The following is a 22,269-nucleotide window of genomic DNA, read 5'->3' as shown; positions in this document are numbered from 1 at the left end:
TTTGCTATTTACTGTACCTCTTATTAAAAATCTACTCTGTATACAATAACTAAGGTATTTTTAATTGTGTAGTTTACTCCTCATTGCCAAAGTTTCCAGCCACTTCAGAGGTGGACAGTTTTCTAGGCTAGGAGAGCATGATTGCAAGCTGTTGCTGAAGTTGGTCGGATTGCTGGATCTGGCCGACTTCAGTGCCATCAAGCCTCTCTGATGCTGCAGATGCAAAACATGCCGCATGTAAGAGTGCACAGTTCAGATCTGCGGCTCTACTATGTCGTTGGCCCAAGCTATCAATCATCAGAAGAAAGCCACACTCCAGCGAGCAGGAAGCCAGGAGGCCGAGGAGCGGTGCGTTCCTGAAGATTGAAGAGGGGTCCATCTTTTAAGATTTACATACCGCAAGCTCCTCCTCACATCAAAGGTTTTTCTTCAACTGTGTTATTCATGCTGGGTATCTATCATCCATAAAGACATGTCTGTAGCCAAGAAAGACATATAGACAATTTTTGTACAGTATTTCTATCTATCATCCATAAAGACATGTCTGTAGCCAAGAAAGACATATAAACAATTTTTGTACAGTATTTCTAAGTGTCTGAGCAAAGTCTATAATTTATAATTGATTCGTAATGCCTTACGATTTCACAAGAGTGTGAAGCGTGGAACGGCTTGACGTGTATAATCAGTTTGACTTTTCCTCACACAATTGGCTTTGTGCTGTGCAGCCTTTAATACATTGATTTATGTTGCTAAGTGTTACAGAGTAATGTGAACGCATGACATGACCTTATCGATATTTCCATCAAGACCAAAAACCGGCAGTAGTTTACAGTCACCGTTGAGCGAGCCTTGGCTTCAGATTCAATCTTATCACTGGTAATTTGCAGGTCGGAAGATGTAGGATCTTGTGATACCTTTATTAGTCAACTGAGCAAGTTACAAAAATCGAGCTTTAAAGGTCTTGGTGGAAGTGATAATCCAGTGATGCCAGACGAGACCTGAGTTGTCAACTGCCTCAAAACAGTAAACCGCTCTGCAAACTCACGTACAAAACCTTAAAAAATACAACATATCATATGAAAACCTTGGGGTTCTGCAGTTTTAGGTGCAACAAGCCAAATCCTATATAAAGAGATTCTTGTATTTCTGAGATATGTCATATTCCAGCTAGTCAAGATCTCTGCTTGCTGTCAACAAAAGGAAATATTCATTGTAAAGGCTCATACTCGCTTGCGAGAAACTCGGATGAGTCTCGCATGTTAATACTCGGCGCTGCTGCCGGCACTCAGATCGGAGCGTGCGGCCGCATAGCAATACATGCACCCGCACGCTCTGCTCCTGAGTGCCGGGTATAGACATGCGAGACTCATCCGAGTTTCTCGCAATTGAGTATGAGCCCTAAATCTGAAACCTGTTCTGATCACATTCAACTTCTTGAAATGTATGGAAGTATTCTATGTAAATGCCATAAATGGCTGAGGTGGGACCCACACTTATCAGGAGAATAAGATTCTGGAGACCTTTTGGATAATTTTTAGACCATGCATTCACCCGGGGCTTTTTGCCTTCCTCTGGATCAACATGTTAGGCTCTAGGTTGAACTCAATGGACTTATTCAACCTTAAAACTATGAAACTATATAGAGACCCCTGTTCTCCCTATCCATAGGTAAAATCCCTGGTATAATGGCATATCCTGTGTAAAAAAACAAATGTTGCCTTTGATGGGTACCAAACAGAGATCTTGGGAAAACACAAAAAAATAATAAGTTGCAGAACTTTTGATGATTCATAGACTAAATATCTTTAGCATAAAACTGAAAAACAAAATACCCTTCCAATATTTTTTTGAAATTTTATATAATTTAGTCATACAAAAACAGTGAACATTTCTGCCTGGAAGAATGTAGGAGTTAGGATATAACAATTGGACACTTAGAATAATGTAAGATTTCTCTCGCTGTAAACTTGGTGACATTTATGCAGTCTTGTAGCATTGGTGACAAATGAACCAGGTATCGTGTTTGGTTGCTCACCTTGAGCTCTGGTGCATATTCTGGACATGCAGTAATTGGGCAGGAAGATCTGCATTGGCTTCCTTACACATTCTAAAAATACAGTGGACCAAAAGGCTTTGTATCTTATGAAATTGGCCCTTTTCACTGTTTAAGTGCTTGCCCTTGGCCAATTAGACTGTATGTCCCAGAAGGACAGATATCAATGTGACTGAACACATGATCTGTGCATAATACATCTCTATCTAATTATTTTGAAATACAAACTGTAAAGACATCAATAGAATTTTTGCAAATACATATATACAAATAGGAAGAATGTATTTTGAGTACATACCGTTCTTGATGCACATCTAAAGGATATGTGGTGAACACATACTCTACATACATCTGCAGATACACATACTCTACACATTTATAGAACTAAATAAATAATGCAGAAATGTTTGCAGGATATGAAGTGAATACATACTCCACCCACATCTACAGAATACATTGTGTATAATCTACACACATCTGAGAATATAAAATGTATACATCGTCAACACACATCTGAGAATATGAAGTGAATACATTCTCTATACACATCAGGACATATTGTGAAAACATACTCTATAAACGTCTGTAGAAAATGAAGTGAACACTCACTCTACACACGTCTGCATAATATTTAGTGAATACATACTTTATACACATCTACAGGATATGAATACATACTCTACACGTCTGTAGAATATATAGTGAGCACATACTCTACACACATTTGCAGAATATGAAGTGAATATACTCTACACACATCTACAGAATATATTGGGTATATACTCTACACATATCTGAGAATATGAAATGTATACATTGTACACACATGTCTGAGAATATGAAGTGAATACATTCTATACACAGATCAGCAGGATATATTGTGAATGCATACTTTAAAAATGTCTGGAGAAGATGAAGTGAACCCCTACTCTACACATGTCTGAATAATATTTAGTGAATACATACCTTATACACATCTACAGGATAAGAAGTGAATACATTCTCTACAAATGTCTGCAGAGTACATTGTGAATACATACTCTATACACATCTGCAGAATCTATAGCGAATACATACTCTATATACACTTGCAGAATATATAGTGGATACATTCTCTATAATGGTCTGCAGAATATAAAGTGAACACATACTCTATACACATCTACAGTATATGAAGTGAACACATACTCTACACACTTCTGCAGAATATATAGTGAACACATACTCTACACACATCTGCAGAATATGAAGTGAATATACTCTACACACATCTACAGAATATTTTGTGAATACATACTCTATTCAGATCTGCAAAATCTATAGGGAATACATACTCTATACACGTCTGCAGATGTAGTAAGTACATATTCTATACTCATCTGCTGAAGTACCTTAATATATAGAGTATATATCGGCAAACACCTGATGCAAGTATTCCAGACCTTTTCTTAGTTGTCCAGTAAAAACAAGTAAAATATGCAAAGCATAGATGATAACTTACTGATTGGTGGGTGTCCCACTGGTGGGAGCTGCCCCACCCGGCAGATTGGAACATTTATCTCCATTACAAAATGGCGCAGCTGCTGGAAATGCCAAGCAAGGAGCTCAGCAGCACCATAGTGCTGAATGGAGCACAGGTTGCACAATGGGGATAAATGTTCCCCGTTCTGCAGGTACGAGCGGTAGGACCCCACTAATCCACGTTATTACCTATCCTGTGAATAGGCAATTACGTGTTTTCATTGGACAACCCATTTATAGCCAATGAAGTTGTAGACAATTGCGGTCAAACATGGTTCTTACATAATCAGACAAAGCTTGTGTGCGCATCACATCTGTTGGCAAAAGTTTGTCATTCTTTTTTTCTCGTTGAAAGATGACATAAGAAATTCTCTGGCCAATGAAAGGTGTTCAGATCACATAGGAGCCCGTATTTGAACCCATACTCCATTCAATTAATGAAGGCTAAAATTTGTCATTTTGGTATCCGTTGAGCACAAATGGAAGAAACAATCACTCGTTTATGTAGATAGAAAGTGTTTTGAGTTTTTGTGGTATCATCAGACAGAGTGGGTCAGAATTATTAAGGCCAGGGTGCCAGAAATCTAGCTACTAAAGCGAAGTCATCATCAGAAAATTACTTAATGCTTAAATCAGGCTTTTGTGTTAAATGTAGTTTAAATATTTTTGGAAATTTTGATAATATTTAACATATCTGTATATAGAGGTGTTATCAGTCATTATACAGAAGGGGAGGAGGTGAGCTGTGACATCACCTATTGTGAATGGTGGATCTTGTGTTATCTACTGTATATAGAGGAGTTATCAGTCATTGTACAGGAGGAGGAGGTGAGCTGTGACACCACCTATTGTGAATGGTGGATCCTGTGTTATCTACTGTATATAGAGGTGTTATCAGTCATTGTACAGGAGGAGGAGGTGAGCTGTGACATCACCTATTGTGAATGGTGGATCCTGTGTTATCTACTGTATATAGAGGTGTTATCAATCATTATACAGAAGGGGGAGGAGGTGAGCTGTGACATCACCTATTGTGAATGGTGGATCCTACATTATCTACTGTATATAGAGGCGTTATCAGTCATTGTACAGGAGGAGGTGAGCTGTGACATCACCTATTGTGAATGGTGGATCCTACATTATCTACTGTATATAGAGCTGTTATCAGTCATTGTACAGAAGGGGGAGGAGGTGAGCTGTGACATCACCTATTGTGAATGGTGGATCTTGTGTTATCTACTGTATATGGAGGTGTTATCAGTCATTGTATAGAAGGAGAAGGAGGTAAGCTGTGACATCATAAATTGTGAATGGTGAATCCTGTGTTATCTATTGTATATAGAGGTGTTATCAGTCATTGTTGTAGGACGAGGAGGTGAGCTGTGACATCACCTATTGTGAATGGTGAATCTTGTGCTATCTACTGTATATTGAGGTATTATCAGTCATTGTACAGGAGGAGGAGGTGAGCTGTGACATCACCTATTGTGAATGGTGAATCTGTGTTATCTACGGTATATTGAGGTGTTATCAGTCATTGTACAGGGGGAGGTGAGCTGTGACATCACCTATTGTGAATGATAGATTTTGTATTATCTAATATATACATATAGAGGAGTTATCATTGCATAAGAAGAGGAGGAGGTGAGCTGTAACTTTGACTATTGTGATTGGTGGATCCTGTGTTATCAGCTGTGCATACAGGTGTTATCTTTGATGATGAGGAGCATTTGTGAAAACTCTTCCTGAAAGGACAGGAAATAGGAGTCTGAAAAACCCCCGGTAGACATTGTTAATATTGCAAGATTACTATTTTTCTTTTAAAGATTATAATATGAAAACAAAATCACCAAAATTTTAGTTTAAATACATGTAACATGACCTGATGTAAACAGTAGGTCATTGTCTGCTGATAGCAAACATGCTATAAGTCACTTTTTTTCTTTTTTAGACACCTCTACATTTTGATAGGCACTTTTCAAAAGTTTTAGCAAAGTCCGAAAATGCTGAAGATTTATTACTGATGTGTGCCATTTTTCTTTTAAAAAGCAATCAATGGTCTACTGAGTTTAACCCAAGAGGTGCACCAATGTTGACACCGCGTGCACCGCTCTGCCTAAAATACACAATGACATTAGTAAATGTCAAGTCAAATGGAGGTCCCTTCCAACTCTACCATTCTATGATTCTATAGGGTGATCAATGAGTGGAACAGGCTGCCGCGAGAGGTGGTGAGTTCTCCTTCAATGGAAGTCTTCAAACAGAGGCTGGACAGACATCTGTCTGGGATGATTTAGTGAATCCTGCTTTGAGCAGGGGGTTGGACCAGATGACCCGGGAGGTCCCTTCCAACTCTAAAATTATAGGATTCTAAATCTGCCCCAGTATGCCAAGACCTGCATAAAACCAGAATGCCATTTTTAGTCAAAATTTCTTCACACCGTTAGATTGGAAGCTGCTGGTACTACCGTGACATGTTCAGGGACAAGAGTGATTTTCTCCGGTTTAAAGTAGTCAGCAGATTAACGCCATTGAGCCGAACTCGTCCGGAATATATTCACACCATGAAAGTGACACTGACACCAAACCATACTTAATTAGCAGTTAGAAATTAACTTTTCTCGTCCTTTTTTTTCCCCTTCCACAAACTCAATTCTTTGTCAGGGCATGTGACATTTCTTTCCAACAGTCGAGCAGCTGTGTTAAGATTTTTTATTTTTTTTTCCGACAACATTCTGCGTGTCTTCACTTATATTAAAAATTTCTGAAATCCGGCATATCAATTTTGGGGGTATTTTTGGATAGTCATAAAGAAGTATGACACATTTTTTGGAACCTAACCCAAAAATAGAGAAGAACTACAATATCTACTCTCCATCGAATCCATTCCTGACTTTGCCTAAAACAAAAAGCATTAAAAACTGCCTAAAACATGCCCCAAAACTGCACCAAATAAAGCCAAAGACTAGAGAGCCTCCAGGCAGACAGAACAAATTAATTGTACAAAACAAATAAGAGTTTTTAAGTTGATTTTTTTGCTAAAAAAAAGATGCAAGCTCTGACAACTTTTCAAAAGGTTGGTGGAGCTGATCAGGAAAGTCATAAAAAAGGCAAAATTCACATCATTTTTTGGCAGTGTTGAGTTGTGCAAAAATTTTTCACTATTTTAAGCTATTGTACTGCAGAATTCAAGCAAAAACTGCTTGACGAATCGACCTCTATGTGAAGAAAGCTTTATACTTTTGGCTTAGATGTACTCTTGTCTTTGGCGAGGAAAAACTGTATCAAAAACTGTCCCGAAATTGGATAAAAACAACATAAAAAACATATTTTATATAAATTCTGTAGTATTTGATGCAATGTTTGGTGCATTTTTTGCACCCAAAAAATAGAATAAAATGCAGCGAAAGGTGCACTAAACATTGAAAAGATCAAATACACAGATACTATTACCCAACAAGTGCAAATTTTGTTGCAATCTTAGATACTTTTTTATGCAGTTTTTTTTTTATTTTTGGACTTAAACCAAGAATGACCCCAAATGTGACAGACGGCAAGTGTAAATCCCTTCCCCCAAGTGATTTCACACATAAGGACGGATTAATTAAGACTGGCGATTCGTATGTCAGGCTTAATGAGGGATATGCAGGAATAAGATGCGCCAAATTCAAAGTTTCAGAGATACGCAGCACTTAATGAATTTGTCACATCTTATCACTGGCATCCACTTTTGTGCACATTGCCAGAAACGTTACTCCAGTCAAAGATAGGAATTACATTTCTGGTGTAAGACACGCGGGCACTGTTGCTGAAACTGACGTCGTCCTGGCTCTTGTTCATCACCATCCATTTTGTCGGAACTGTCGCAAACTGGTATGAAAACGGCAAAAGTCTACTTCTAGCTTTGGACAAAAAACTGAAATGGCATTAAAAAAAACAGTGAAGCGCACTTCTGTCTTTGACTACAAAAAAGCATTAAAAAAGGCACAAAAAATTTCATCAAAAACAGCACCAAAAATTACAGCTGTGAATCTGGCCTTGGGTTTTTAAGTTATGATATTTTCTGGATTGTTAGTATATTGTGCCTTTTTGTTGCAGTTTTTTATGTAATTTTTTTGTGATTGTATTTTTTTTTCAATGTAATTTTAATGCATTTCTTTTCCTAGCAAATAAACAGTAAGTCTTTCCCTTAAATTTTCTATTTTGGATCCTTTTTTTGGTCAAATACAGCATAAAAAAACAGGACCCAAAAATGCGTGAAAAGAGTAACTGTAAATCAAGTCTTTTGTCTTGAGATCAGACAGGTTTGAAATCAGATATATATCTAGATGATGAAACTTTTTGATTTAGTTAATGCCGGATTATAGAAATTTTCTGTCTCTACATTTTGCTTTATTTTTTTATTCATATATTTTGCTTTTTTTGATGAAGAGTAGAGATGAGTGAATGTTTTGAAGTTCCAAATCGACAGCTTTGGCAATTTTTCAAAAAATTGCAAGTACTCCAATTGACCTGAAAATACATGTATAATACTTGGGAGGTCTCCTAAGGATTGTATCCAATCCTTTAATGCAAACAAAGCCTTAACGATATCAAAATGACTTATAAGACTACGGGTAAACCGTTCCTCACTTCTGCACTGTCATACACTATCTGTGCAGTTTATTCAGTGTTTTATGGCTTTCTCTCCTTATCACTATGACTAAGCTGTTCACTATCCATATTCATCCAAAAATGGCTGCTCCATTCCCTGCTTCTGCTTTTATACTGGCTATGATTGTTCCATCTGATTGGCTAAACTATAATGGTGTGATGTAATTATTAGGAAGCCCACCCAGCGTCATCTGAGCCTTTTCTAGATGATGCAATATTTTGCATTGTGTAAAACAGCAGCGGCCATTGCAAATTGTTCAGATTCGCCGAATTTATCGATTTTCCTAAAAACGTGTCACAAATTAATTTTGCATCAAATCGATTCGCTCATCTCTAGGATTCACTGAATTGTGTTTTATACAGATTTTTTTTTAAAATTCACACATTTTGCTTTATTGACGAAGAGGCAACGATAAATACAATATGCTTTTTTTGAATTCGCAGGTGAAGAAAAGAGAAGAGGAAGAAGCATCATTTCGTCAAGTTTAATGTCCAATTTATTTTTCTTTTTTATAACTTGAAAACTGGAACAAGCTTTGTTTCAAACGAGCGTACAAATGAAATGGCTGACACATGCTGAACTCAACAATGAGACAGTACGGTTAAAGAAAGACCATATTCTTGTACAGATAGATAAAGAAACAATAAATATTTCACCTAGCCATGTTGAAAAGACCTCTAGCCGTCCCAACATTTTATCCATAATAAAAAAAAAGTGCTCGTTTTTCAAACAGAGCGCAAATACCAAGCAATAATAAATAGTTTCAAACTTGTAGTAAAAGACAAAAAACCTCCAAAACAACAAAAGCTCATACAATAGAAAAAGGTAATAAAAATATTTCGCCTTGCCGTACAAATGCAAACAACTTAACCAACATTTAATTTTGCTTTGCAGTTCTGAAATTACAAAGAGCACCATTATGATGAGGCTGCCGGCAATACACAAACTGGCGGACTGTCTTTTTTTTTTTTTCTTTTACCATGGGCTGTGATGAAATGCTATTGACCGCTTAAAGGGATGTCAGAAAAATCTACGAAAGAGCTTGCTAATTGTGCTTGAAAAAATGGAGATAGTAAATTTATCGAAAAAAAATTGATTTTTGTGCTTGTTGGGTTTTAATTATGACTTTAGATTAAAAGTGGAACGTACCATGTTGGGAAAAAAAAGGAGGGGAGTCCACATTTGCTGGTGATTTTATAGGAATATTTAAATTGATTGGGCAATTTGGATAAAAAAAAAAAAAAACAATCGAGATGCCAATTTTAGTGTTGGGGAATTATGGAGAAGAAAAATCAGAATTTCATCTCAGCCCATCAAACATTCAGGAATTTTTTTTAGTTTGTTTTATGGAATGTACAAAAAGGATTGAAAAGCAAAGCAGATGCTAATGGACTGGCAAGACCTGGGTTCATGTAACGTCCTGTTCTGACAGGGGGATGGCGTGGTTGTGCCTGGACCATATAGCATAATAATACAGTAGGTTTTGTGTTCTCCTTTATCTTAAGTACAACATATAGGGAGAAAGGATAGGATGTAGGATGGAGCATAACTCTCTATAAGAGGTTTTTTCCAGAAAACGTCACAGGTTACAGTTTGTGGAATGTTCCTGTAATTTTTTATTTTTTTTTATACAAAAAAAAATTCTATTATTTTACACTGGTAATCCGTACCAATCATTCAATACCTGCTAAGGCCTTGATACAAGGTCCAGGCACCCTATAGATTGTTTCATCCCTGTAGGAACAGTACTTCTTTTGTAGGCTAATAATGAAAAAAAAAATGTACAACTCATATTTACCGGTGAACAAAATATTTAAGTTGTTTTGTTTTTTTTATTACCCCGAAAGCTGTTAAACAACTTTCTAATTTTTCTTTTAATTTTTCTGTACAGTAGGACTTTAAATTACAAATGCTTTTATTTTATTTTGTATTTTTTTTTTTTTTTTTTTTCTTTCAATATTTTATCCTGCCAAATTAAAAAAATATATTATGGCAGCATGGTTTATTTTTTTTTTATTTTTTTTATTTATTTTTTTTTTCAAATTCACTAACAAAAAGGTACATTTAATCCTTTTAAAAGGACAAGCGTACAGTTAAAAAATTACAAGCTCCGGTAAAAATACAGCAAGTGCCTACATCATGTGAACCAATCAATATCAATATCCATTCCAGAAGAAAGAAGAAAAAAAAAAAAGGAGAAAGGGGGAAAGAGGGGCAAGAGGAAAGGGAATCAAATTAAGCACAGTTCAGAAACGTGATTTTTTTTTTTTGTCTGCAAAGCAATAACAATATTAAGCACTTTTTTTCTACTTACTTTTTCTACATGGTGTAGCAATCACCTTTTAATCCCCAAATACAAGTTTCTATACAGTTCCGAAATAATAATAATAATAATTAAAAAAAAAAAAAAAAACACCCAAGGCAGGAAAAAGAGTACTAAAACTCAGACTTTACAATTACAGTGACAAGAACAATGTTATAGACCCACCATTAAAGTTTTTTTTTTTTACTGCAACATTTTTTCAAGGAAATTTTTTTTTTCTGGTTTTATTTAAATGCCCAGGCATTCTCCATTATTACAAATACTGGTCCACTTTTACAGTAATCAAGAAATTTTAATATATATAATATATACTAAAACCCCGTCACCAAAAAAAAATAATTCAAAAATAAACAATATACACATGGCCATTATGGCATTATTTTTTTAAAACCTATTAAGCAAACCTTGAAAAGAAATGATCGTCCAAACACACATACACACAATTATTTTTTTTCTTTTACCCTTGTACGTATTGAATACTGTAAACGTATTTTAAGACAGAGTGCACTAAATTGAACTTAAAGAAAAAAAAAACAAAAATATAGCAGTTGTTCCTGAATTGTTTTTGTCGTTTTTTTTCCCATTCAACGATAACCGGTAAGTTGCGTCATTTTTTCCGTTTTCAATTCAGCAGTAAATAATTTTCGCTTCCATTTTTTTTTTTTCCTAAGCAGCGTCGTCCTGAAAAGAAACATTGACTGATAAGAAATCAGCCGGTAGAAGGTTCAAACTTGTGCTGAGTAAACATCTTCGTTAGATTTGGGGTCTTATGGCGTTATCGAGTCCACACTATCGTCAACCAGAATTTTTTTTTTTTTAATAAGTAAATGTGGCTTTTGACTTTTTTGTTTGTTTTTTTAAAAAGAAATGTACTTTTCTTGTATTACTATGTTAAAAGTCCTTTTTTTTTTTTTTTCGTTTCACAAAAAAAAAAAAAGTTTGCATTTTGTCTCAAGAGACTCACATAGGAAGATCAGTTTTCAAGGCACTCACAACAAATTCGAATGGCAGTAGACAAACCGTCCAATAAATTATATATATATTCTTTTTTTTTTTTTATAGTGCCAGCATTGTGAATGCCATGCTTAGCAACGCTGGCACTTAATCTCAGGTGTTCCCTTATAGAGTTCAACCCGCCATCAGGTTGCGTAGGAGAATAGGCTGTAATTTCTTGTTCAGAAGCCATGGAAAACTCAAGTTTTTGCTTTTTTTTTGTATTTGTATGTTTTTTTGTTTTTGTTTTAAAGTGCGGTCAACAAAATTAAAACGGGTAACCTTTTGATCTCTGCTGTCCTCCTGATGCACGCAAAAGAAAAAAAGAAAACAAAAATGGAAAAAGGATCTTAAAGGCAGGTGTCATTATTCGGAATTTTAGCAAATATTTAGAATAAATAACAAGTTCAAATATATAGTCCACAATATTACAATAACATAACGGTAATGAACTGCAATGATGACCCTTCAGCCTTTCAGCACTGGGTGACCTGCAAAACGCTGCAGGTGGGTTCAGAATTTCAAGAATAACCGTGCATCTCTCTGAAATTTGCCGGCCAAGAGTGACTCGCAACGCGAAGCCCACCGAGCTGGGGTTGCAGACCACTTAAAGCAGCAAAAACAATTTGTACGTGAAGCAGATTGCTCAATTATCAATCTGGGACACTTCTTCGAGATATGCCTCTGACAAAATTTCCCACTTATGTTAAAAGTTGGGACTATGTTTTTGAAAAATTTCTCTTTTTTTTTTTTACTTTTTTTTTTGGTCTTTTTGAGGTCTACCCCCAAGATTCCTAAAATATAGACTTCTTGGGTTTTAGGTTGCATTTTAACTGTTGCGTATGAGATCCTACCATGCAATTAAAAAAAATAAAAATTAAGTGCTAAACATATTTAAAAGATTGTAATCCGCTGTGTAAATATAACAATCCTGACCCCATCTTAGAATGGCCATACAACATAAAAAATCGGTAACAAATGAAATCAAATAGCTGATGGCTTCTTTGCAAGAAATTACAAAAAGTTTTAGCTTAAATTCCAGAAATGTAGCAGCCCAAAAATGATAATTTAAAATACAATTCTCCACTACTAAGACAACGGGGGAAACGGGAGGGATGGAAGGGGAGAAGGAGAGGGGCTACTACTACGGGGGTTGGAGGGGGAGAGGTGGGATTAACCCCCTTTTTTTTGTCCTGAAGGGGGCTGAAAAATCATTGTTGCCTATAACAAGTTATCAGTCCCCGCAGCACAAGAGGGTTTTTCCTTTTTGTTGTTTTTTTAAAAAAAACAAAGATGCGCAATAACAAAAAAAAAACAATATAAAAAATATAGAAAGGAACTTAAAAAAACAGCAAAAAAAAAATACCTGCACATGCCAAAAAAAGAAAAAAAAGACAAATGAAACCCAAATAAATACAGAAATTATTGCACAGTTAAAAGGCTCCACAATTGTTACTGCCTTATTCAACCCTCAGGTTTAAAGAACTGCAGACACAGGATATATTTTAAGTGCCACTTTGTGACACCTAACATGTTTACGCTAAGTTATGTTTAAGGAGGCAAGTAAGGTCGGCTTTCTCAGTTGGCAATAGTTAAATCTGTACAAATTAAATGAATTAACCCATATAGGGGGCCTTAGCTTCTTTCTGCCTGCTCAATTTTCACGTCATTTGTCAGCAAGTGTTCTCCGTGCCACTTTTTCATATGTTTTTCCAGGGTGCTGTAAACGCTGAAGGGCATCTGGCAAATGTCACAGCGGTACACCTCCTTACCTATCTGGCCATGTGTTTTCATGTGGCGCGTCAGCTTGCTGCTCTGTGCACATGCATAGTTGCAGAGCTCACATTTGTAAGGCCGTTCCCCAGTGTGGCTCCGACGGTGGACTGTGAGGTTGCTGCAGTTCTTAAATACTTTGCCACAGAACTCGCAGGTATCGCTTCTTCTCCCTTCTTTCGAGCTGGGTCGGCCAGGGCCTGGTCCACCTATGTGAGGGGTGCTGCCCCCGCTCGCTGTCCCACTCCGCCCTGAGAGACCCCCGTCCAGCATATCACCTGGTGGAGTGGAGAACCGCAGGCTTCCGTTTTCTGAAGAGTGTTCAGAAGACGTTGCAAAAGGGGATTGTCTAGAGTCTGTGAATCCAAGAAATGGATCCTTCATGAAGTGCCGTGATGCTGCATATCCAACCAGCCACTGTGAGTAAACGTTTTCTGAAGGGATTATCGTTGCTGGTGGTAAGTCCAAGTCTTTCTCAATTTTTATCCGTTTTGATGAGTTATTGAGACCACTGCCAGAGATGGGCATTGGTTTTCGAGGGAGTAAGCCTGGAAAGGGTTCACCTGAGCCAAAATTTCTACCATTGATCGTCCCTTCTTCGTTTCGAATGATCTCTCTCTCTACCACATCTTCGTCACCTGGAATTCTCCGACAAAGGTCTCGTGGATCAGAAGAGCGTTTCATGAAGTGACTTCTCTTTTGTTTGTCGTTGAGCATGTCATTATATTGCTGCATGCTTGCCAAGTTTACGTTTTCCATCACTTTACCTAAGACTAGGGACTTCTCATCATGCATTGACTTTGCACCGTTTTCACGATTACGACTCATTTCTGAGTCCATGCTGAAACTGGATTCTGGTCTGCTCTCGTTCTCCAGTTCCTCCTCCTCTTCTTCTTCCTCTTCTTCTTCTTCTTCATTGTCATGGCCTAAGGAAGGGTCACTTTCATTTCTAAAATCTGTCTCGTTGGATTTCCCACCTTCTCCCGTTAACTCGCTAGTGCCTGGCTCCGGTGAACTTGTATTTGATAGTCCATCATCTGACCTGCCAGTCATTGAGCCAGCTTTGTGCATATGCGTTTTCATGTGGCGTTTTAATTTGCTTGCCTGCGAGCAAGCGTGGTCGCACAATTGACACTTGTAAGGTTTTTCCCCCGTGTGACTACGACGGTGCACTATAAGATTGCTCTGGAACTTAAAAGTCTTCCCACAGAACTCGCAGGATTTACTCTTGGCCTGGGTTTGTGGTGGTGTTGTACTGCTTGGGGGCATAGGTGGCAATGGTGGTGTACTCATAAAAGGGGATTTAGGACTTGGCTGGAAGGGATTTAGCAGGCGATGCATAGGATTGCCACGGTTCGGAGATACCGGAGGAGGAGTGGAGTTATTTCCTGCCAGTTCTCGTAGCCTTCGAGAAAAATCCATTGCTGGAGATTCAATTGCCATTGGATTTAAACGCATTACTCTGTCAAAGGCACTGGGATGCTGGGCAACTAACCCCATTTCTTCGGCACTAAGGCGGTGCGGGTCCAGATGATGGCGAGGGGGTGGGCTGAAGAGTGGTGGCGTGTTTGGGAGCCGAGCATCAGCAAAGCCTGGATGATCACGTAGGATGGGTCCAGTCATTCGCAAAAGATTAAAGGGATTACTGTCTCCAAGAAAGTTCATCAGGGGGGATGGTGCAACAGTCTCCGGTCCCAGAGGAGGAGGGATAGTGATTCGGGGAGTAAGGGAACTGCTCGTTGGACTTGTCTCCAGGTAGATGCGAAATCCATGTGTGTTTTGAGCATGTTGAAGCAGAAACCAGGCGCTGTTGAAAGGCTGCTTACATGTTGTGCAAATATAGCTTGAAGGCTCATCTTTACCTAAAAAGAAAAGAGAAAAAAACATTGAAATTATGAAGTCTGTATTTTTTTTAATTAAAAATGACATTTATAAATAAAAGTTTTCATATTTGTCTTACATTTTCTACCTTTCCATACAAACTCCTAAACATTTCGCGACACGTAATGTCCTGGAACACTCGGCTTATTTGCCTCTGTACAAATTTACAGACTGCGGCTCAATATACAACACAAAAATGAATATTTGCTAATATACTTGTATTACACTATTAACAGCATGGCAGGCTAATGAATAAGTGTGTAGAAAAACAATACCTAATCAATAAGTTCTTCAAAATACTTCACCGAAACGTGTTGGTATTGATTTTGTAATATGCTACAAATGGGAGGCTGTAACAGTATAGTTGTGTTGAGTACGACATTAAGACTTATCTGTTACTAAATGTCTATACTTATCGCTTGATTTACATGAGATCACCCATAGGTACAATGATCTTGAGTTTAGGATAATTTAGGAGATATGAGAGTTCTTCCCAAGTAATCTAGTTAAACATTAGACTTAAGTCAGCGGAATCCTCCGATATCAGCGGAATCGTTTGATTCTTTGCATGAGAGGGGCTTTTCGATTCTTCCTTGACACATGATGGTTGAATTTAAGCAGATGATCCCTTTTTCTCTCTGGAGAAAATATGCCAATAGAGAAGTCAGGCAGCGGCTCTTTCAGTGAGAACACAGAAGCACTCGGTCAAGACGAGCATTCGTATGTATGGGCGATCGCTATGTAATGTGTAAGGGAACCCGAACATGTGGCAACTGTTTGAAAATTTGCCATTAATTTAGAAGATAAGAAACGATAGAGAAATGTTTGTCAAAAAGGAAATCGTCCATGTAAAATTGACCATGCTCATTTTGGCAGAATCCGTTGTGAATGGAGTGATCGTTTGATTGTATACCATGGGTTTTCCAACTCATCCATGACGGCAAATGTTTCAAGAAAGGAGGATTGGCCCACTTGAGTATGGCCAGTTTAAGGAAGTTGTCCACTACTAGGACAACCCGTTCGCACTTTACATGTTTGCCCCTTAAAATAAAAATACCTATACTCACCACCCGTGCTGGCGCCATTCCAGTGATGCCGACACTTGCATTCCTGGGGATCATGTGAGGTTGTTACGTCAGGTGAGCCCTGCGCCCAGCAGTAGTGTCACTGTCTCCACTTTTGGATGTATAAGTAATGAAGAGGAAGTGAGAGGCCATACATCCGAAGGCAGGACAGTGGTGCCAGCACTGATTGGGTACAGGGCTCATGTAACATAACAACCTCATGTGAGCCCTGGGGATGTGAGTGTCATCACCGCTGGGACAGTGCTGACACTAGAGGTGAGTATAGGTGTTTTTAATTTAACAGAGGCAAACATTCAGAGTAACAAAATAATTTCCTATTAGTGGACAACACCTTTAATGGCTAGTTCTGTGAACATTGGCACTGGACACCATCAATTACCACCTATCTTTTGGGGATATTTTCCACTTATTTTTACAGAAGTTCTTGTTTTTGGTCAAGTAAACTAGTTGCATTGGTTCCAGGAGTGGTCTATGATTTCTAAAGTCCACACTGCTTGACCATTTACAGGTTGACCAACCAATGTGGGAAAGTTAGGATGTTCTTTCAAGTATTGATAGTCTATCAAAGGATAAAAAAAATCTGTATTGCTTCAATTATACCACTCATTCCTAGAAAACTAAAAAGGCAAAATTTCTATTCGATCTGCCTCAAAAAAATGCAGCTCTCCTCCTGTACAAGTGATAGGTCAGTCTTATATTCTCATCCTGCATGATCTTGTTGGACGCCCAAGGACTTGTACGAACACTGTCAAATACCTTAATGTAAGTCGAGACAGGAAAAGCTGGATTTTTGGAACCCCCAGTTACATTTTCTGTGCCTCTAGAGTTTTATTAGGCTTTATGGTGAGGTCATTGCTCAGAGAGTCTGCATTTTTTATAGCACATTGAACATTTAGTAGACAGAGAACTTGTGTATACTTGACAAGTTCTATTCAGGTAAACCTGGATTACTGAGACTATTTAATTCAAGTGAACTGGTCGTTTTAAATGGCAGGTTTGCACACAATCACACGCTGGGACTTGCTGAGAAGAATTTGACCTCTTTTACCTGATGTCTTCTGATCATGTAACTCATAAGACCTGAAAGTACTACAAGGTAGAAAGAACTAAAAAGATGTATAATTTATTTTCTTATTATTTATAATAAAAAATAAACCCCAGACTTGGTAAAAAAGAATAATAATTCATATAATTCTTACAGCATTAACAAGCATTTAAAAAAAACAAAAAAACAAGGAGAAAATTCTGCACCCAAATCTGCAACGTGGGCACATAGCCTTATTGTCAGCCGCAATGACATCACGTTGAGAGCGCTGCAGCCAATAAGTACTCTGCCCTAGTTTACGGCAGCATCCAATCAGCTCACTGATTGGCTGCAGACAATGACAGATACCATGAGAAGCGACAGAGACACAAATATTTTTTTTTTAAACTGCCACGAAAAAGGTTTACCACGAACACTTCTTTAACTGTCTTAACGTGAGCAAAATAGTACTAGCAATTGCCAATTGTTAGGATTTGTTTACATTTTGCGGTCACGATGTAGTTATGTTTTAACACAACGACAGCAAAAACACACAGTTTAGCCATGATTTTCAAAAATTTGCTGCAACACATGGTTCAGCAAAATAACGCAACGTGGCCGCAACAAGTGAATGTAGACTAAGGCCAAGCTTGGAGATCACAGCCATTTACAAGCTCTAGTTCAGAAAGTCATACATAACCATCAAAAGGGGGGTGGAATTAGGAAAGGGAGCAAATTTTTACTACACACCCTGTGCAGATTTGGCATCGTTCTATACAATAGCAGGACAGTCCAAATACAAGGTAAAGAAATGTCACATGAATATATAAAGGCAGCTACAGTAGATATTACCAAAAAACACCAAGCAAATTCACGCCAATAGATCTACTTATCACCAAGACACGCAACTGAGGTCAACCTACAACTACTGTAAGATTTTACGTATTATTATAATGAGGAGGTAGCTAACGATTAGGTGAGAGATGTATGAGTGGACAGGTGATTATGTTTGAGGAGGTAGCAAAAGATTAGGCTAGAGATGTATGGAGAGAACCGTTTGTTGACAGATTATTTTTGGAGTTTTTGCAGATTAGGTCAGAAATGTATGGAGAGGACAGGATGTGGACAGAAGATTATGTTTGGGGAGGTAGCGGAAGATTAGTTCAGAGATGTATGGAGAGGACACTCTGTACAGATTGTACAGATTATGTTTGGGAAGGTAGCAGATTAGGTCAAATGTATGAAGACGACAGGTTGTGAACAGAGTATGTCTGTGGAGGTACAGTAATAGAGGATTAGTTCAGAGATGTATGGAGAGGACAGGCTGTGTACAGATTGTGTTTGGGGAGGTAGAAGATTAAGTCAGAGATGTATTGAGAGAACTGGTTGTGGACAGAAGATTATGTTTGGGCAGGTAGCAGAAGATTAGGTCTGAGATATTTGTAGGATATAGGTTGTGGACTGGAGATTTCATGTGGGGAGGTAGAAGGAAATTAAATCAGAGATTACAAAGTCACTTTTGAGGAAGTAACGAGGGGAGAGGTAGATTAGCTGGGCATCAACGTTAAGTCTAGGTCAAAGATGACAAAGACATGCACTACCGTTTTTGTTGACTTAAGGTTGGGAAAAGCACTGGTACAAAAAAAGTTTTTAACTGGAGGCAGTGGGTGGTGATAATGTCCTGGATGTGGGATTTGAAAGCCAGGTCAGAATCATAGGTTTCCGAGATGCAGGAGACTTGTTAGACTGGAGGAATTGTGGAGCCATTAAATGTGATTGATAGAACTGATAGATGGTTGAGCGGATGGGAGGAATATTTTCTGTCCTGGCCTTTTTTGTTTCTGTGATTCATCAAATACAGCAAAATACATGAGTTTGTTAGAATATAGGTTGTGAGTATGTACCAAACAGTTTGTACATTGCTACCCGTAGGAAATCACGCACAATTGTCTCTTGTTAGAGTCCTGCAGCATTTGTGTACAAGTATTGGTGGAATCATCTAACCATAGGATGTATTCAGGGTATTTTGGTTTCACACCCTTAATAGTAACATCTATGAGAAACTGTGACTGAATTTCTATGCAATTGTAAATTATAGAGTGTAACCTATTTTGAAGCTATTTTCGAAGAGCGTGTGGTTTAGCCACCACTGGTTTGGTTGTCATCGCATGTTTATGAAGTTTATGAAGAACTTCTGTGATGATGTCTTTCATGGCATTCGCTTCAAAAGCTGGGAGTTATCTGTATGGTATTGAAAGATTGGATGAGAATGGACTTTCAAAGACTGGGAGTGAGCTGTAGGTTATTGAAAGAATGGATGCGGATGGACATACAAAGACTGTGTGACTTGTAGGATATTAAAATATTGGGAAAGAATGGACCTACAAAGACTGGGAGTGATCTGTAGCTTATCAAAAAATTGGATGAAGATGGACCTACACAGACTGGGAATGATCTGTAGGGCATTGAAAGATTAGATGAGGATGGATGTATAAAGACTGGGAGTGATCTGAAGGGTATCAATAGATTGTAGGTCCATTCTCATCCAAACACTGGGAGTCATCTGTAGGGTATCAAAAGAGTGGATGAGAATAAGCAAAGACAAGGAGAGGAGTGAGCTTTAGGGTATTGAAAGTAAGGATGAGGATGGACCGACAAAGACAAGGAATAATCTGCAGTATAATGAAAGATAGAATCAGAATGGACATATAATGACTAATAGTGATCTGTAGAGTATCAAAAGTATGGATGAAGATGGACCTTTAAAGACTGAGTGATCTGTAGGGTATCAAACGTTAGGATGAGTGTGGACCTACAAAGATGGGGAGTGATCTGTAGGGGGAGTTATCCAGTACTCAAGATGAAAAACTTCTTTATTCAGTCATAGCCATAAAATCCACAAAAACCTAGCGCACGGACACTGCCAAAACATTTCTGAAGCACAGTTGACTCATTTGGATGTCTGACAGTGCATGACTTAAGCGCTTATTCAGTGCACCCAAAAAAATAAGTATATTTATAGGGAGCTGGTATAAACCTGCTTTTCGCAATCTGTAGGTTATCAAAAGCTAGAATGAGGATGGATCTACAAAGACTAGGAGTAATCAGTAGGGCATCAAGTTTGGAGGAGGGTAGCAGGAACACTGGATCACAAGATGAGAAGCAAAATGATGCAGCGTCCCAAGTCCATTATGGTTTGTGGTTCTCCTAATAAAGGCTTGGAGAGGAGGACAAATCTGGTTTGAATAATTATAAAAAAAAGTTGTGGGGGAGGGAGAATGACAGCTGCAGAGAGGTTGCAATGTCTCTAAAACAATGACTGTACGAGAGCATGTCTTCGTCCTTTCAATGTCTGATCCCTGTCACCCTGCTGAATGGATGTATCTATGCACGGATCTTTTGTCTCTTTTCTCTAAAACATGCAGAACAGGTCTACAGCCTTGATTTCTACGGTTCGTGTCATGAAAGGACATCAGGTACAACGTAGAAAGATGCAGTAGGTTCAAAAGAAGCAATTTCAAGGCTAATAACAGGGGTAGCGCTCTGTGGCAGATATGTAACATTGTCTTTCTCACATAATAAGCAAATAGGACCTTGGCAGGGTACATGGAACCAAGACAAATTCTATTTTCCCAGAAAGATTGACCATTGATGTAAATGACCAATGTGTGTACTTTGTAATGTTTTAAATTAAAGGTGGGCTTTCATGGAATTCTCATGCCTCCAAATACACAAGCCTGCTGCTGCAGAACTTCAAAATACACAGCCAATGCTTTATCACTTTATAGGCAGGATGTATATAATGAGGTTCAGCACTAGGTAAACTGTATAATATGAGGTTCAGCACTAGGTAGGATGTGTATTATGAGGTTCTGCACTAGGTAGGATGTATATAATGAGGTTCAGCACTAGGTAGGATGTATATTATGAGGTTCAGCACTAGGCAGGATGTGTATTATGAGGTTCTGCACTAGGCAGGATGTGTATTATGAGGTTCAGCACTAGGTAGGATGTATATAATGAGGTTCAGCACTAGGTAGGATGTATATTATGAGGTTCTGCACTAGGCAGGATGTGTATTATGAGGTTCTGCACTAGGCAGGATGTGTATTATGAGGTTCAGCACTAGGCAGGATGTGTATTATGAGGTTCTGCACTAGGTAAGATGTGTATTATGAGGTTCAGCACTAGGTAGGATGTGTATTATGAGGTTCAGCACTAGGCAAGATGTGTATTATGAGGTTCTGCACTAGGCAGGATGTGTATTATGAGGTTCTGCACTAGGCAGGATGTGTATTATGAGGTTCAGCACTAGGCAGGATGTGTATTATGAGGTTCAGCACTAGGCAGGATGTATAATATGAGGTTCTGCACTAGGCAGGATGTATAATATGAGGTTCAGCACTAGGCAGGATGTGTATTATGAGGTTCAGCACTAGGCAGGATGTATAATATGAGGTTCTGCACTAGGCAGGATGTGTATTATGAGGGTCAGCACTAGGCAGGATGTGTATTATGAGGGTCAGCACTAGGCAGGATGTGTATTATGAGGTTCAGCACTAGGCAGGATGTGTATTATGAGGTTCAGCACTAGGCAAGATGTGTATTATGAGGTTCTGCACTAGGCAGGATGTGTATTATGAGGTTCTGCACTAGGCAGGATGTGTATTATGAGGTTCAGCACTAGGCAGGATGTGTATTATGAGGTTCAGCACTAGGCAGGATGTATAATATGAGGTTCTGCACTAGGCAGGATGTATAATATGAGGTTCAGCACTAGGCAGGATGTGTATTATGAGGTTCAGCACTAGGCAGGATGTATAATATGAGGTTCTGCACTAGGCAGGATGTGTATTATGAGGGTCAGCACTAGGCAGGATGTGTATTATGAGGGTCAGCACTAGGCAGGATGTGTATTATGAGGGTCAGCACTAGGCAGGATGTGTATTATGAGGTTTGCAC

The 22,269-nt window shown here is 38.3% G+C and overlaps 1 protein-coding gene and 1 long non-coding RNA gene across 4 annotated transcripts in view; one reads left to right on the top strand and one right to left on the bottom strand.

Moving 5' to 3' along the window:
- Positions 1-809: 809 nt before the first annotated feature.
- Positions 810-9,476, top strand: LOC143778100 (uncharacterized). Its single transcript, XR_013216483.1, has 2 exons — positions 810-1,023; positions 8,672-9,476. It is a non-coding gene; the product is annotated as an uncharacterized LOC143778100 (long non-coding RNA).
- BCL11B (BCL11 transcription factor B) overlaps positions 8,702-22,269 on the bottom strand; it is a 117,599-nt gene continuing 104,031 nt past the window's right edge. Inside the window, exons 3-4 of one of the 3 annotated variants that reach the window (XM_077267357.1) lie at positions 13,317-15,179; positions 8,702-11,847 (exon numbers count right to left, since the gene is read on the bottom strand). In XM_077267357.1, the coding sequence (XP_077123472.1) occupies positions 11,813-11,847; positions 13,317-15,179 (1,898 nt within the window). In that variant the 3' untranslated portion in view covers positions 8,702-11,812. Of the gene's footprint in view, positions 15,180-22,269 lie in introns of all 3 variants that reach the window. The other 2 variants (XM_077267356.1, XM_077267355.1) reach the window with 2 other exon arrangements.

The sequence above is a fragment of the Ranitomeya variabilis genome, chromosome 1 (genome assembly GCF_051348905.1).
Source record: "Ranitomeya variabilis isolate aRanVar5 chromosome 1, aRanVar5.hap1, whole genome shotgun sequence".
Lineage (NCBI taxonomy): Eukaryota > Metazoa > Chordata > Amphibia > Anura > Dendrobatidae > Ranitomeya > Ranitomeya variabilis.
Note: the sequence above shows the minus strand (reverse complement) of the source record. Positions and strands in the feature narration are given on the sequence as shown.